This window comes from Phyllobates terribilis, unplaced genomic scaffold (genome assembly GCF_046119375.1).
Source record: "Phyllobates terribilis strain yellow unplaced genomic scaffold, ASM4611937v1 Scaffold_7__3_contigs__length_470593459, whole genome shotgun sequence".
NCBI classification, from domain to species: Eukaryota; Metazoa; Chordata; class Amphibia; order Anura; family Dendrobatidae; genus Phyllobates; species Phyllobates terribilis.
Window position 1 is genome coordinate 438576099 of NW_027362767.1, and position 17681 is coordinate 438593779.

Here is a 17681-nt window from a genome sequence, read left to right on the forward strand (position 1 = left end):
CTGTTGGGACCTTTGACGGGACAGTTCATGACACAGGTCCGAGAGCGAGGGAGCTTGGGTGCCACCGGGTTCCATGGCCCGAGCAAACTGTAACGGGTCTGGGAGGCGGAACCTCTGAGCTACTATACAAGGGGGCAGTCCTTGTAAGGGAGCGGGTGGCGACCAGGGAAGACGGGCAGTAGGTCACAGCAGGTGACCGGGACAGTCTCTGAGTGAACGGGCTGGAGGTCACGGCAAGTGACCGGGGCAGTCTCTGGATGAACGGGCTGATGGTCACGGCAAGTGACCGGGGCAGTCTCTGAATGAACGGGCAGATGGTCACGGCAAGTGACCGGGGCAGTCTCTGGATGAACGGGCAGATGGTCACGGCAAGTGACCGGGGCAGTCTCTAGGTAAAGGGTTGGTACGACCTGTGGCGGCTGATGATAGATGTGGGCTCCCAGGTGAGCAGGCGAGAGTCTCTGGATGAACGGGTGGTCACAGCATGTGACGGCGGAGCCTCCAGGAAGACCAACAGACAGGCGGCAGATGAGCGCTCCCAGGTGAGCGGGCAGAAGTCTCTGGACAGGCGGGTGGTCACAGCACGTGACGGCGGAGCCTCCAGGTAGACTAGCAGGCAGGTAGCAGGTGTGTGCTCCCAGGTGAGCGGGCAAGCTGGTCCATAGACAGACTGACAGGAGTTGGAAGGCAGACCGTCGGACCTCGGGCAAGCAGGCAGGTGGCTGATGTGCGCTCCCAGGTGAGCGGGCAGACTGGTCCTTAGACAGACTGACAGGAGTAGTAAGGCAGACCGTCGGACCTCAGACTAGCAGGCAGGTAGCAGATAATCAGGCAGGTAACTGGCAGGTATCTGGCAGGTAACTGGCAACGGGACCTGAGGGCTGAAGCAGAGTAGTAAACAGTGCAACAACATTGCTCGGGCACCTCCATTTTGGAGGAGGTGCCTAATATATGGTGAAGTCCTCCGGCCATTGGCCGGGGACTCCTTAGGACGGCGCGCGCGGCCCCTTTAAGAGGGAGGGAGAGCGCGCGCGCCCTAAGCACAGTGGCCGGGAAGGAGCGCGCGCTGCCAGCAGAGCGGGAGGAGGACGCCGGGCACGGAGCAGGGAGGTGAGGGGAACAACGTCCCTGCCTAGCAGAGGGCAGGGACGCCGGCGCTACAGACTGCACCAGCAGAATAGTGAGTGCAGCTCTGGAGTATAATACAGGATGTAACTCAGGATCAGTAATATAATGTATGTACACAGTGACTGCACCCGCAGAATAGTGAGTGCAGCTCTGGAGTATAATACAGGATGTAACTCAGGATGAGTAATGTAATGTATGTACACAGAGACTGCACCAGCAGAATAGTGAGTGCAGCTCTGGAGTATAATACAGGATGTAACTCAGGATCAGTACAGGATCAGTAATGTAATGTATGTACACAGTGACTGCACCAGCAGAATAGTGAGTGCAGCTCTGGAGTATAATACAGGATGTAACTCAGGATCAGTAATGTAATGTATGTACACAGTGACTGCACCAGCAGAATAGTGAGTGCAGCTCTGGAGTATAATACTGGATGTAACTCAGGATCAGTACAGGATCAGTAATGTAATATATGTACACAGTGACTGCACCAGCAGAATAGTGAGTGCAGCTCTGGGGTATAATACAGGATGTAACTCAGGATCAGTACAGGATCAGTAATGTAATGTATGTACACAGTGACTGCACCAGCAGAATAGTGAGTGCAGCTCTGGAGTATAATACAGGATGTAACTCAGGATCAGTACAGGATCAGTAATGTAATGTATGTACACAGTGACTGCACCAGCAGAATAGTGAGTGCAGCTCTGGAGTATAATACAGGATGTAACTCAGGATCAGTAATGTAATGTATGTACACAGTGACCGCACCAGCAGAATAGTGAGTGCAGCTCTGGAGTATAATACAGGATGTAACTCAGGATCAGTACAGGATCAGTAATGTAATGTATGTACACAGTGACTGCACCAGCAGAATAGTGAGTGCAGCTCTGGAGTATAATACAGGATGTAACTCAGGATCAGTAATGTATGTACACAGTGACTGCACCAGCAGAATAGTGAGTGCAGCTCTGGAGTATAATACAGGATGTAACTCAGGATCAGTACAGGATCAGTAATGTAATGTATGTACACAGTGACTGCACCAGCAGAATAGTGAGTGCAGCTCTGGAGTATAATACAGGATGTAACTCAGGATCAGTATAGGATCAGTAATGTAATGTATGTACACAGTGACTGCACCAGCAGAATAGTGAGTGCAGCTCTGGAGTATAATACAGGATGTAACTCAGGATCCGTAATGTAATGTATGTACACAGTGACTGCACCAGCAGAATAGTGAGTGCAGCTCTGGAGTATAATACAGGATGTAACTCAGGATCAGTAATGTAATGTATGTACACAGTGACTGCACCAGCAGAATAGTGAGTGCAGCTCTGGAGTATAATACAGGATGTAACTCAGGATCCGTAATGTAATGTATGTACACAGTGACTGCACCAGCAGAATAGTGAGTGCAGCTCTGGAGTATAATACAGGATGTAACTCAGGATCAGTAATGTAATGTATGTACACAGTGACTGCACCAGCAGAATAGTGAGTGCAGCTCTGGAGTATAATACAGGATGTAACTCAGGATCAGTAATGTAATGTATGTACACAGTGACTGCACCAGCAGAATAGTGAGTGCAGCTCTGGAGTATAATACAGGATGTAACTCAGGATCAGTAATGTAATGTATGTACACATTGACTGAGCCAGCAGAATAGTGAGTGCAGCTCTGGAATATAATACAGGATGTAACTCAGGATCAGTAATCCATGTATAAACTGTATTTGGAGCTGAATAAGTATGTCACATCTACTATTGCAGAGCAGAGATTGATCTCCGTGTCATTATCTGCTGCAGTTAATCAGTAATTTGTACTAACCATAAGTTCTTCCTTCAGGATAAGACGCCTCATAAGTTCCTGCAATTTGTCTTGGGATAAGATGACCTCCTTGAATCTCGGCCTGTTTCTTCTGTATTTCTTGGTGACGGTGGCGACCGGAGAACGTAAGATTCACTCTGCATTATTATAATTCAGATTGACGCATTATATCAGTGTGACTCGTTATGAGGAGGCTCAGAGTCGATGTAGAGGCTCAGAGTCGGTGTAGAGGCTCAGAGTCGGTGTAGAGGCTCAGAGTCGGTGTAGAGGCTCAGAGTCGGTGTAGAGGCTCAGAGTCGGTGTAGAGGCTCAGAGTCGGTGTAGAGGCTCAGAGTCGGTGTAGAGGCTCAGAGTCGATGTAGAGGCTCAGAGTCGGTGTAGAGGCTCAGAGTCGATGTAGAGGCTCAGAGTCGATGTAGAGGCTGTGGATCGCTGGTCCCATGAACATCAGGGATCATCTGAGGCCGATACAGTCAGGAGGCAGCAGGACGGGAAATAAACGGTCAGCAGTGATCCGTGTCGGGCAGACGTTGTCCACGGCTTCTACCGTCGGTCAGATCGGGCGATCGTCCGATTTCTGATTATTGGGTGTAACAGTTATAAGACTGTAAAAGTTCTGCAACTGGTTTTATACAGCTTGTGTATCAATCGCTCAGCACAATCGGGATTTCTGCTTGCTGGCAGTGAATGGAGAAGCATGTCTGAATCAGAAAACCTGTCCTGACCTACTACTTCTCACAGCTGAGGGTTTGTGACAATGATGTGCCGTCTGCACAATCTTCTATGTCCCTCGCACTGATTGCTCTGTCGCTGGCCATACAGGTATTCCAGGATTTTCTGTAAGAAACAAATAGACATTTCACAGATCCTCATGGCTGATGCCTGCTGTCTGTAAAGACCCTAATCCCCCTTTTAACATGATGCCTTTCTTGTAGAGATCCGGTGTGCCAGTCACGAGAAATCTAGCGTAGAAGACATATGCAAATCAAGCTGGAAGTGCACTGGGGGCGTGTCATTGCACTTGAGCTTCACCTTCCTCGCCCCCAGTGCACTTCCAGCCTGATTTGCATATGTCTTGATACATCGGATCTCTACAAAACGGGTATAATTTTTAATGGGAGACAAACACCTATAAAGTCATTCTGCTACTTATATGTAAAAACGACGTGCTGACAGCTTCCATATAACATTTCCTTCCCGGATTCAGATGATCCAGTACCACAGATCAAACATCGATCATAACTGATCTCATCTGTGTCCAGCTTTACCTGCACTGATACATTGTAACAAACTCTCACCAAAGTATTAGATCTGTAAGCCTCTGGATAAGGAGAATGTTCTCCTTAACTGACAGGAAGCAGAGATCTTGATGGACACATGGAAAAAAGTTGTGAAATAAGTTTGTTTTAAAGGGCTTGTCTAGGACTTGTATAATGATGACTTGTCCTTATGGTAATAAATATCAGATCAGTAGGGGTCTGACTCCCGGTCCTCCCACCTATCAGGTGTTTGTAGCTCCCACTGTTGTCAGTGGTGCACAGTGTATGGCACCATAGCGCCACACACCTTGTAGTGGCCGTTCTTGGTAATGCAGTTCAGCTTCAAGCAGTACCAAGAACGGCTGCGTACAGAGCTGTGGGGTCCACTTCTGTACACTGTGCACTTCCGACCGCAGCGGAAACTGCAGACAGCTGATCATTGTGGGGATTCTGGTGTCGGACCCCCCACCGATCTGATATTGATGATGGGTCATCATCAATATACAAGTCCAAACTCTATTATTACTGGAGCATAAGCCTAACACGTGTCCTCAGGTATCAGAAATATCCACTGCGCCAAGAATTTATGAGGCTATACCCACACGTGAGTGGTTTATATGGCGGCGTCACCAGTGGGGCTGATTATCTGACAGTGACTGCTTCTTTTCTACCATTGCAGCCAGCTGCGCGGATGTGGAGGATTTTGGCCATTGCACCGGGGATACCGGCGACTTCTGCCCCGATGGCATCGCATGCAGCTGTAGGAGCAGCCGGCCGTTCTGCAGGTGACCGGTTCCGCAATGTCCTGTTTGTATCCTGGATTCTCATGAATCGGGCTGGCGGGATTCGCCGCACCCTGTCCAACATCCGCCAATGTCTGCACAGTTGTCTGGGACTGACGTGAGAACGCAGGAATTCTGGACCTAAACACTTTACTGAATCACCAATGAGTTTTTCAAGTCGAAATCACATCAGGAAAAGCAGAAAAGCTCAGTCTTTTGGGGCGTTTTTGGAGCAGTTTTTTTTTTTCTTGAAGAGTTTTATCCTTGAAGCATTTATTTTTTTGCAGCTTTTTAATCGGACAGTTCTTATTCTTCAGCATTTTCCATCAGGATCTACTTCAAACGAGCGACATGCACATTTTTTTTTCAGTCCCATTTTATTAATAAAAAGAGTCTTTTTTTATTTTTTTAGTTGATTCTTGTGATACTTTTATGAGCAAATTTAAAAAAAAAAATCATCAAAAAATGTTGTGCACCTATCCTCAGACTGTGCTCACATGGAGTTTTGTTCAGGGATATTTGTAGAGCAGACCTGCGGCAAAATCCTCCCCCAAAAACTTTTCCTATTCAATTATATAGAAAATCCACTTTACTTTTCCTATGAAGATGTTTTTTTAATTTTCCTGATAAAACACACTGCTGGAAAAATGAAAGCGCTGTCATTTCTTTGAAGTGGCTCTTAATGGAATTCACTCCTAACTACACACCGTCCAATCAGAAGGCTGCAAAAAGTGCTTCAAGAAAAATAAAAAAAACTTTTCCAAAACTCTTCAAGAAATTAAAATCTCATCCAAAAACTTCCCAGGACGGAGCGTTTCCTGAAGCGGTTTCCACTATAAAACTCGTCGTTTCTGAATGCCTCTGAGGTTATTTTTTTATGCATTACCTTCCAGGTTTCTGCATGTAGGCGGCAGTGTAAAGAATGGAGGATTTCTTTTTTGTGGATGTTGTGGTTGTGTCCTATATAGATTGCAGTTTTAGTGATACAATGTATGTGTGTAGTAATTTACCTAGTAAAGACCAAAGGATACATTGTATTTACACGCATACGCAGGAACCTTGACCTTCCCGTGAAAACCATTATGAAGACCCCTGTTCTTTACACTGCAGGCTGCATCCAGAGAAATATAATATGTGCAGCACAAAGTTTACAATGTGCCAGGGTTTTTGCTTTTTCTTAATGAAAAGCATTAATTTTACCTTTAGATGCCCTACAGCGGGCACCAATATGACACCATCCCTTTAATGGTGCAAACATCATTTTTTGCACTTTTCTCTATTGTCTCCCTTTCTAAATCTTTGGGACTATTAGGGACGTGTCCAGCCGGACAGGGACACATCACTGCATGCCGGCAGATCTGGTCGTTGCGTTACGCTTTCACATACGCAGCACTAATGCCCGGCCGTGTTACTCCGCAGCTGCCCATACTACACAGGCCCCAATGGAAACTACTGGTACTTGGGTGAGAAGTGCGACCAGCTATGGAGCACCCTGGACATGATCGTTATCTGCGTGCTCCCCGCGGTGGCCCTGGCTTTTATCGTTGCCGTCACAGCGCAGCTCATTCACTTCTGCAAGACGAAACCGCGCAGCAAGACGGTAAAAGTGGCAAAGTAAGTGAGAAATGTCAGCCCCGAATATCCGCCACTTACTGCAAATACGGCTCTGAGATCCATAAAAGAGGAAAACGATAGAGAAGGGAGTAGTGGAATATTATATCCAGCGGTGGGGCGGGGATGACAACCTCTCACATGTATTCAGGCTGGTCGTCAGCACTATATGGTGTAGTATAAGGTGTGAGGTCTCCTGTTTTATTACAGATCATTATATTGGTATATACACAGGCGTCTCCTTTTTAAGTCTCTAATTTTTCAATATTTGTAAATCCCATTTTTAGAAATTCAGAGCGAAAGACGACTAATACGCATCAGAACCGGGCGTATGTTCCCGATCCGGAGCAGATTCACCCGTATAAGGACCGGTCAGCGGTAAATGAGATGTTTATAATCACAGTATAATATTATGTCGGGTTCAGAACCAGAAAAAAAACCTTCACCTCTCATCTCTCTCTAAGGTCAATGTCCAAGTGCAGCCGCAAATACAAACTGCGCAATGGACGGCGCCTGCAGCCGACCCCCCAAAACCTCGCAAACTGAAGTGAGTATGAGAGCGCGGTGAGAGTGTAGGCTGTCATGTGTGGGAAAAGGTTCTGGACCCCTATATCTTATTTACCCTGTACTGATCCTGAGTTACATCCAGTATTATACTCCAGAGCTGCACTCACTATTCTGCTGGTGCAGTCACTGTGTACATACATTACATTACTGATCCTGAGTTACATCCTGTATTATACTCCAGAGCAGCACTCACTATTCTGCTGGAGCAGTCACTGTGTACATACATTACATTACTGATCCTGAGTTATATCCTGTATTATACTCCAGAGCAGCACTCACTATTCTGCTGGTGCAGTCACTGTGTACATACATTACATTACTGATCCTGAGTTACATCCTGTATTATACTCCAGAGCAGCACTCACTATTCTGCTGGAGCAGTCACTGTGTACATACATTACATTACTGATCCTGAGTTATATCCTGTATTATACTCCAGAGCAGCACTCACTATTCTGCTGGTGCAGTCACTGTGTACATACATTACATTACTGATCCTGAGTTACATCCTGTATTATACTCCAGAGCAGCACTCACTATTCTGCTGGTGCAGTCACTGTGTACATACATTACATTACTGATCCTGAGTTACATCCTGTATTATACTCCAGAGCTGCACTCACTATTCTACTGGTGCAGTCACTGTGTACATACATTACATTACTGATCCTGAGTTACATCCTGTATTATACTCCAGAGCTGCGCTCACTATTCTGCTGGTGCAGTCACTGTGTACATACATTACATTACTGATCCTGAGTTACATCCTGTATTATACTCCAGAGCAGCACTCACTATTCTGCTGGAGCAGTCACTGTGTACATACATTACATTACTGATCCTGAGTTACATCCTGTAGATCTTTTATTATAAAAATGAAAAACATAACAATAATGATAACAGAAACATAACAAAATTAATAACCAGAAAATAAACAATGTAATGAACTGGTCCAGCCGCTCCCTCTCTCCTCACACACATATTATACATATATACACAATAATAACTAACTACACTGTGACATCTGGTCCGGTTACCAAACAAATAATAACAATATAATAAACAATAACCGACAAATTATATACATACTAGTATATACATTCTTTTTTTTTTATTTATTTATTTTTTTTAAATAAATAAAATAAAATAAATACTAACTATACAAATATATACAAGACAAAACAAAACCCCCCACACTCGAGCCCACCAGTCCCTCCCCGGCACTGACCTGAGAGCTGGTCCTGCGCCTCATGCCTCAGTCCTTGTCCAACGTCCATAGGACAGATCAGGCAGTGCCAGTTTTTCACCCAAATAACCAGTGTCCCACAAGATGAACCCACCTCCCCCCTTTTCCCTCCACCCAACCTAACACCTACACCCAAACCCATATATACAATAACAAACAATACAATAACCACAACTGACAAAGCCCAAGTTCGGCGCCTGCAGCCCTACATCACTGTCTACTGATCAATAAAACAAAAATCTATGGTGTCAGCAGCAGCCCACCACCAGGAGAGGAGATGACAAGACTAGGACACACTAAAAGAAAAGCCCCTCCAGAGGAGAGCGGCCCTCCGTGTACCCAGTCTCTCATACTCCAGAGAACGCACCTTCACCAGGTCACCGAGTATGGTCCTAAACACATCGTCCACTGGGAGGATTTTCCGCTGCGTCGATACTAAGCACCGTGCGTTCCACGTGTGATACCTAACCACTGCGTTAACTAGAAATAAGGTGCAGCGGTCCCGACCACCCAGGTCCCCGAATGCTCCATAGGCCCATTCCGCATAAGAGAGACCGGCCAGCCGGGGCCAGCCAATGGAGGCGCCCACCCTGTTGTACACCTCTGTGTTAAAGGGACAACGAAGCAGGAAGTGGTCCATGCTTTCAAGCATGGTACCACAATGCTCCCGAGGACAGTTCCTGTCCTCAGAGCTCCTACACTTCAGATTGTCCCTCACACACAGTTTCCCATGGAAGCAGCGCCAAGCCAAGTCCCAAACCTTCGAGGGGATCCTGATAGAATTCAAAAGATGCAGACCCACCCCAAGATCCCGACTTGGGCAATCCCTGAGCGCCAGAGGCCTCTGAAAATGGGTCAACAGAACCCTTTTGTCAAGGAGCTTCCTTGGCAGAGTCCTGAGCTCCCACATTCCCAGACCCCACCGGCGAATTACCTTCAGAACCACGGTAGCGTAAGCCGGGAGATGTCCATGCGGTGTGCGGAGATCCTTCACTTGCCCTCCTGTCTCCCATTCCTGGAAGAAAGGCTGAAACCATCCCTTACAGGAGAATACCCACGGAGGAGCCATCTCTTTCCAGAGGTTTGCAATATTGATCTTAATGAAGGTATTCACAAGGAATACCACAGGGTTGACCATACCCAACCCTCCTAGTCTCCTCGTACGGTAAGTAACCTCCCTCTTGACCAGGTTCAGTCTATTCCCCCATAACAGTTGAAAGAACAAACTGTAGACCCGAGTCCAGAGAGGCTCTGGTAAGATGCACACACTGCCCAGATAGATCAGCAAAGGGAGCAGGTAAGTTTTGATCAGGTTTACCCTTTCCCTTAGGGTCAAAGACCAACCCTTCCATTGGTTCACCTTCTGAGTGGCGATCTCTAGCCTGCTGTCCCAATTTTGTTTGGGGTAATCCCCCTGGCCAAATTCGATGCCAAGAACTTTTGCAGAGACTTTGGGTTCTGGAAGGGTGTCCGGGAGATCAAAACCAGGATCTCGTCCTCCCAGCCAGAGACTCTCACACTTATCCCGGCTGATCTTAGACCCGGATGCCTCCGAGTAGCGATTTACCTCTGACATCAGCCATTCTGCCTCCCCATCAGAGGAAACAAAAACGGTGACGTCATCGGCATACGCCACCACTCTCAGAGTGGCTTCCGGTGCTGCCCGATCCATCCCGATCCCAGCCAACGGTCCACGCTCCACCCTCCTAAGAAGTGGGTCAATCGCAAACACGTACAGTAGCGGGCTCAAGGGACAACCCTGGCGAACACCACACCCAACCTCAAAAGAGCTGCCAATCCAACCGTTCACAAGCGGGAAACTCTCTGCCCCAGAGTACAAGGTCTTAAGCCAGTCAACAAACCCCCCCGGGAGGCCATACCTCAGAAGGACAGACCAGAGGTACTCATGATTAACCCGATCAAACGCTTTTGCCTGGTCCAATGACAGCATGTACCCCTTCCAGTGGCCAGCCCTACCCTGCTCCACCGCCTCTCGGACACAGAGTACAGCACTAATTGTACTGCGGCCCGGAACAGAGCAATGCTGGGCCCCCGAAAGGAGCTGGGGTGCAAATTTCACCAGCCGATTAAACAGCACCTTTGCCAAAACCTTCCTGTCTGCATTGAGAAGCGCTATGGGACGCCAATTCTCAATGCAAGATGGGTCCTTACCCTTTGACAAGATGATCAGGGCAGACTTCCTCATTGACTTTGGCAGAGTGCCCGAGGAAAGACACTCATTGAATACCTCAGTCAAGAGGGGAACCAAGGCGTCTGTTATGCACACGCCCGGGCTAAGCGGCGTGTGCGTGTGATTGGTAGTGATTCCACTGGACCGTGCCGGAGAGTGAATGCCTGGAGGGGCGTAACTAGGTATTCACCCGATCCGACCAGGGTCGCACGACGGCATACGACGCCAGTGCACCAAGGAGGAACCGAGCAGAGGGACCAGGTGCTACTCCAGGACAGACCCCGGACACGGCTGTTGACCCACACAGGGGAATACAGGAACAGACTGGTAGGCTGGCACACTGACTGGTGGGTATAGGCAGGCACGACTGGTATGCAGGCAGGCGGGTAAGCAGGCAGGGGGGTATAGGCAAGCACAGCAAGAGTGCAGACAGGGAGGCACTAGCAGGTAGGAACACAGGCGGGATAGGACCCAGTACACACCGGGACTCAGGAACAATACAGGCAGAAGGGTACAGGCAGGGCAGGACAGGACTGCCGGAGCAGCGGGCAGAAGCAGGGCAGGACAGGACTGCCGGAGCAGCGGGCAGAAGCAGGGCAGGACAGGACTGCCGGAGCAGCGGGCAGAAGCAGGGCAGGACAGGACTGCCGGAGCAGCGGGCAGAAACAGGGCAGGACAGGACTCTGTACACACGGAACAGACAGGAAGGGAAAGACAGAGCCAGACACCCACAGGGTACTTGCAGTGAAGTAGCGAGTGGACCACAAACTCACAAACGGGAGTACAGAGACAACAGGCAGGAGTTAGGTACGAGTTCAGACTCTGCAGAAAAAGGAAGGGAACGGACATAGAGGAAAAACAGGTAAAGGATAGGAGAGAGTTCAGACTGGAACTGAGTGTACGGAGGAGACCGACACTGCAGCGGGATACAGGAGCGGGTCTGGGAATACTGCCCCCAGAGAGGCGGGACGAACAGGCAAGGAGCGTGTTCAGACAGGACAGACAAGATACACAGAAAGGACTCAGTTCAGACACGGGAACTAATACCGCAAAGCAGGAGACATAAAGGACTCAGTTCAGACACGGGAACTAATACCGCAAATCAGGAGACATACAGGACACAGTTCAGACAGGCCTGGAAATACAGCCTCCAGGAAAGGCAGACAAGGAAACAAAGACGGGACCTGGCACCTTCAGAGTGCAAACACACACTGAAGGAAAACACTATGCTCAGGCAGGGATAGAAGGGAGCTGCTGAGCTATATACCAAGTGTCAGACAGCAATAGGCTGAGGACGCACAAGGGGTGTGACCCACAGCAGGTACAAAAAGCAGGAAGTGATCGGGCGCCGCCCTTAAGCAGCAGAGACAGACACAAACAGACAGCATGGAGGGAAGCCAGAGAGACATTCTGGACAGGAGATCAAGTGCGCGCTCCTGCACAGTGGGAAATGGACCACTATGCAAGGACGCCGCCAGGTATGTTACAGTACCTCCCCCCTTACGCCCCCTCTTCTTCAGGCCTGCCAGAATCTTCCGCAGGGAATTCGAGGACCAGTCGTTCACTGGGTTGGAGGGGGACAGAGACTTGAGGGTAATCTCTGCTTCGAGGTACATCTTGTCAAGCTCACAGGAAAAAATAGACGGGTTATCAGGTACATAATGAGGAAAAGTCACTGTCTCTTTGTTATCTGGTGGTACCCCGGAGGATTCAGGAAACAACTGGAGGTCCTCCGCCGGGTCAGAAGAGTGCAGAGGCTCAGAGAAAACAACTGCTTCAGAGTACACTAGGTCGGACTCACTGGAGGAAGCAGGCGAGGTATCGGGTACCGAGTATAGGAAAGTCTCTGTCCATTCACCACCAGGTGGCACCCCGAAGGGTTCTGAACACAACTGGAGGTCCTCCGCCTGGTCGGAGGGGTGTAGAGACTCGGGAGTAACCTCTGCTTCGGAGTACACTAGGTTGGACTCACTGGAGGAAGCAGGCGAGGTATCGGGTACCGAGTATAGGAAAGTCTCTGTCCATTCACCACCAGGTGGCACCCCGAAGGGTTCTGAACACAACTGGAGGTCCTCCGCCTGGTCGGAGGGGTGTAGAGACTCGGGAGTAACTTCTGCTTTGGAGTACACTAGGTTGGACTCACTGGACGAAGCGAGCGAGGTATCAGGTACAGAGTATAGGAGAGTCTCTGTCCTTTCGCTACCAGGTAGCACCCCGAAGGGTTCAGGAGACAACTGGAGATCCTCCGCCTGGTCGGAGGGGTGTAGAGACTCGGAGGTAACTACCACTTTGGGGTACCCATTGTCAGGCTCACAGGACGAAGCGGACAAAGTATTGAGTACCGGGTGTAGAGAAGTCTCTCTCCATTTGTCATCGAGTGGTATCCCGGAGGATTCAGGAGGCAACAGGGGATCCTCCGCCAGGTAGTAGAGGTGCACAGACTCAGAGGTAACCACAGCTTTGGAGCATCCTTGGACATGCACACCGGTTAAAGAGAGAGAAGCATCTGATGCCGGGTGCAGGAAGTTCTCCTGTGTGGAGTCTGGATGGGCAGAAGTCTCTTCGGGCAGGAGAACTGGTGCACTACCCACGCACATTACCCATTGGGGTTTCTCCGGGATACAGGGAGATGAAGCTTCAGTAGGGACTTCAAGGTTGGGGTCAGGAGGTCTCAGGGAGGACAGACCCTGGCGTGACGGCTTGCCTCTACGTCTAGCACGTCTGGACTGCCTCTTGAGGTTGAGAGAAGTATTCCGGAAAGCGTAGTCACCCTGTGAGGATTCTGGGTGGGCAGTAGTCTCATTGGGCTGGAGGACTATTGCGCTACCCACACACATTACCCGTCGGGGCTGCTCCGGGATATTGGGAAGTGAAGCTTCAGCAGGGGCTTCAGAGTTAGGGTCCTCGAAGACCATACGAAAGGCCACCAGGAAGGCCTGCAGGTCAAGGATGACAGGATCCCATGCTTCCCATAGGGGGGTGACCCATTTCAAGGCATCACCCGCTAGGTAGTCAATCATAAAGGCCACTTTAGCCCAATCGGAAGGAAAATAGAGAGGGTAGGCCTTAAAGTGTAGCATGCATTGCTCCACAAATGCACGACACTGTCTTGGATCCCCATAGTAACGTGGCGGATCCGCAGGAACGAGGGCTGATAGATCCATCTGGACGGGTGCGTAATTCGCCTGGAACTCAGCTAAAGGGGAAAAAAAATTTATTTATTTTATTTTAATGCATGTATTCGCTGGAAAAACTTCTCAAAGAGCGAAGGCCGTGGGGCTCAACGGGAACCATGGCCTGAGCATGCTGTTATGCACACGCCCGGGCTAAGCGGCGTGTGCGTGTGATTGGTAGTGATTCCACTGGACCGTGCCGGAGAGTGAATGCCTGGAGGGGCGTAACTAGGTATTCACCCGATCCGACCAGGGTCGCACGACGGCATACGACGCCAGTGCACCAAGGAGGAACCGAGCAGAGGGACCAGGTGCTACTCCAGGACAGACCCCGGACACGGCTGTTGACCCACACAGGGGAATACAGGAACAGACTGGTAGGCTGGCACACTGACTGGTGGGTATAGGCAGGCACGACTGGTATGCAGGCAGGCGGGTAAGCAGGCAGGGGGGTATAGGCAAGCACAGCAAGAGTGCAGACAGGGAGGCACTAGCAGGTAGGAACACAGGCGGGATAGGACCCAGTACACACCGGGACTCAGGAACAATACAGGCAGAAGGGTACAGGCAGGGCAGGACAGGACTGCCGGAGCAGCGGGCAGAAGCAGGGCAGGACAGGACTGCCGGAGCAGCGGGCAGAAGCAGGGCAGGACAGGACTGCCGGAGCAGCGGGCAGAAGCAGGGCAGGACAGGACTGCCGGAGCAGCGGGCAGAAGCAGGGCAGGACAGGACTGCCGGAGCAGCGGGCAGAAACAGGGCAGGACAGGACTCTGTACACACGGAACAGACAGGAAGGGAAAGACAGAGCCAGACACCCACAGGGTACTTGCAGTGAAGTAGCGAGTGGACCACAAACTCACAAACGGGAGTACAGAGACAACAGGCAGGAGTTAGGTACGAGTTCAGACTCTGCAGAAAAAGGAAGGGAACGGACATAGAGGAAAAACAGGTAAAGGATAGGAGAGAGTTCAGACTGGAACTGAGTGTACGGAGGAGACCGACACTGCAGCGGGATACAGGAGCGGGTCTGGGAATACTGCCCCCAGAGAGGCGGGACGAACAGGCAAGGAGCGTGTTCAGACAGGACAGACAAGATACACAGAAAGGACTCAGTTCAGACACGGGAACTAATACCGCAAAGCAGGAGACATAAAGGACTCAGTTCAGACACGGGAACTAATACCGCAAATCAGGAGACATACAGGACACAGTTCAGACAGGCCTGGAAATACAGCCTCCAGGAAAGGCAGACAAGGAAACAAAGACGGGACCTGGCACCTTCAGAGTGCAAACACACACTGAAGGAAAACACTATGCTCAGGCAGGGATAGAAGGGAGCTGCTGAGCTATATACCAAGTGTCAGACAGCAATAGGCTGAGGACGCACAAGGGGTGTGACCCACAGCAGGTACAAAAAGCAGGAAGTGATCGGGCGCCGCCCTTAAGCAGCAGAGACAGACACAAACAGACAGCATGGAGGGAAGCCAGAGAGACATTCTGGACAGGAGATCAAGTGCGCGCTCCTGCACAGTGGGAAATGGACCACTATGCAAGGACGCCGCCAGGTATGTTACAGCGTCCTTAAAGGTCTTATAGAATTCAGATGTTAAGCCATCCGGACCGGGAGATTTCTTCAGGGCAAGCCCTTCAATCGCCAATTTAACTTCCTCTTCCCTGATCATCTCTGTCAAAACGCCAAGAGAGGGGTCTACCCCTGGTTCGGGGACGGCTTCAGCCAGAAAAGCCGACATCTCATCCCAATCCAGATCCCTCTTCCCCAAGAGGTGCGAGTAGAAGGATCTGACGACCTCCAGGATCCCTGATCTGGATCTTTTCAGGGACCCCGCAGTGTCAACCAGTCCTGTAACAACTTTACTATTCACTGACATCTTGCAGTTTCTATAAGGGTCGGGCGAGCGGTACTTCCCGTAATCCCTCTCAAAAACCAAAGATGCGTGTCTATCATACTGACACCTCATTAGCAAAGATTTCACTCTGGAGATCTCCTCGCGGCTACCTCCAGTTGAGACAAGATGCTCGAGTTTCCTCCTCAGACCCTGATACAGGCGGTACCTGTCCAGGCTCCTGAGGCTCGAGAGCTGGCGGAAGAATCTCGCCACCCTTTTCTTAAACATCTCCCACCACTCTGACTTACTACTACAAAGATCCAGTAAGGGTACCTGGCTCTGAAGAAAATCCTCAAAGGACTGTCTTATCTCCGCTTCTTCCAAGAGAGACGAATTGAGCCTCCAAAAGCCTCTTCCCATCCGGGGGGTCTCTGTAACATTCAGGGAAAACAAAATCAAACAGTGATCGGAGAACTCCACCTCAACAACAGATACTGCTGAAGAGACGGCTTCCTCCTTTAAATAAAACCTGTCTATCCTGGACCTACAGTTACCTCTATGATAGGTGAACCCCTCGTGGCCTGCGGTGTGCCGGATGTGGACATCCACCAGGCGAGCCTCACTAGCTATACTATTAAGGGCGACGATATCATAAGTCAGCTTGTCTCTGGAACCTCCTCTATCCCGGGGCCTCGTGACAGTGTTGAAGTCCCCTCCAAAGACGACCTGCCGACTCGTAAAAAGGTAGGGCTTGATCCTCATAAAGAGACCCTTCCGGTCCCATTTAGATTGGGGACCATAGATGTTAATGAGCCGAAGCTCTTGTCCCTTCATGAGGACATCTAATATCAGGCACCTCCCCATTTCTAACTCAATAACCCGTCGGCATTCTACCGGTGCGGTAAAAAGGACCGCCACTCCGCTATACGGCTCGGCCGCAAGAGACCAATAGGAGGGCCCAAGTCTCCACTCCCTCTTAGCTATAAACACCTCTGCCATATTTGGCAGCCTGGTCTCTTGCAAAAGAAAATGTCAGCTTCAACCCGGCTGAGAAAATCAAAGGCCGCAAATCTAGCCATGTTTGACTTAATGCTGGCGACATTAATGGACGCCAGCGTCAACGGAGTGGGTACCGCCATCATTGGTGATTGAGTTAGATGGCTTTCTTCTTCTCACTCCCCTTATCCTCTGCCTCAGAGGAGGAATCCTTCCCCCTCTTTAATGACACAGAGGTGTCCATTCCCACATTTTTCCTTCTTTTTTCGTCCTCGTCTCCGGACTCTGGGCCAGTCCCTCCCCCCAAGGACCTTGCATCCCCAGGAGAAGGAGACTCGGCGCCCCCTGTAAGCTCCGCTGAAGCCGGAACCTCACCCTCAGCCTCCTCCTCAGAGGAAGAGATGTTATCAAGGGCTTGGAACCGGTTAGAAAGACCAACTAGAGGGGAGTCGGTTTTACCTTCCTTAGGTACCTTGGTCAGAGCGGGAGAAGATGTTTTATCTTTCTTCTTTCTCTTCTTTTTGGTGCCGAGCTTACGCTTGTTCTCTAGCCACTGCTTATTATCCTCATCCATACTTTCATAATGGGAGGATTCTGAAGCAGAGGCAGTTTCCTCCCTGTGGATCCTCCTGACCTCCTCATCCAACTCATCATCCCTCGGGGCCTCAGCAGCAACACTGGCATCCAGGACAGGGGCTGCCCCGGTAGTCTGGGGCTCGCCCCGCTCCCTCTCCTGTCTGCGCTTGTCTAGACGCCTCAGCTGGGCAGGCGTCTTTTTATTGCTTTTCTTCCCTGGCCCCTCAGCTCCCCCACCCCTGCTGGTCCCCTCTCCAGCAGAATCGGCCTCACGGCTTACTCCCACCGGGGTCTCGACTGCATTAGTAAAGGAGCGAGGACAACGGCTGAATGGGTGGCCTAACTCACCACACAGGTGGCACCTAATCTCCACACAAGAGGCGGCAAGATGGCCGACACCCCCACACAACGCGCATTTCTGCACGGTGCAGTTTGCACTGAAGTATGTGGGGTCGCCGCACCTGTGACAGA

General features: G+C 50.1%; 2 protein-coding genes across 7 annotated transcripts in view; one reads left to right on the forward strand and one right to left on the reverse strand.

Annotated features, from left to right (window-relative positions):
* Positions 1–17681, reverse strand: part of SATL1 (spermidine/spermine N1-acetyl transferase like 1) — a 70897-nt gene that overhangs the window by 18620 nt on the left and 34596 nt on the right. For 3 of the 6 annotated variants that reach the window (XM_073642167.1, XM_073642169.1, XM_073642168.1), the window contains exon 2: positions 2963–3799. The exons of the other annotated variants lie outside the window; for them this stretch is intronic. In XM_073642167.1, the coding sequence (XP_073498268.1) occupies positions 2963–2995 (33 nt within the window). In that variant the 5' untranslated portion in view covers positions 2996–3799. The remainder of the gene's footprint in view (positions 1–2962; positions 3800–17681) is intronic. 6 annotated transcript variants of the gene reach the window in all.
* The window catches only part of LOC141155313 (uncharacterized), a 30364-nt gene continuing 15612 nt past the window's right edge, over positions 2930–17681 (forward strand). The window contains exons 1-5 of the mRNA XM_073642165.1: positions 2930–3087; positions 4901–5006; positions 6423–6617; positions 6902–6992; positions 7079–7161. Coding sequence (XP_073498266.1) covers positions 3024–3087; positions 4901–5006; positions 6423–6617; positions 6902–6992; positions 7079–7161 — 539 coding nt within the window. The 5' untranslated portion in view covers positions 2930–3023. The remainder of the gene's footprint in view (positions 3088–4900; positions 5007–6422; positions 6618–6901; positions 6993–7078; positions 7162–17681) is intronic.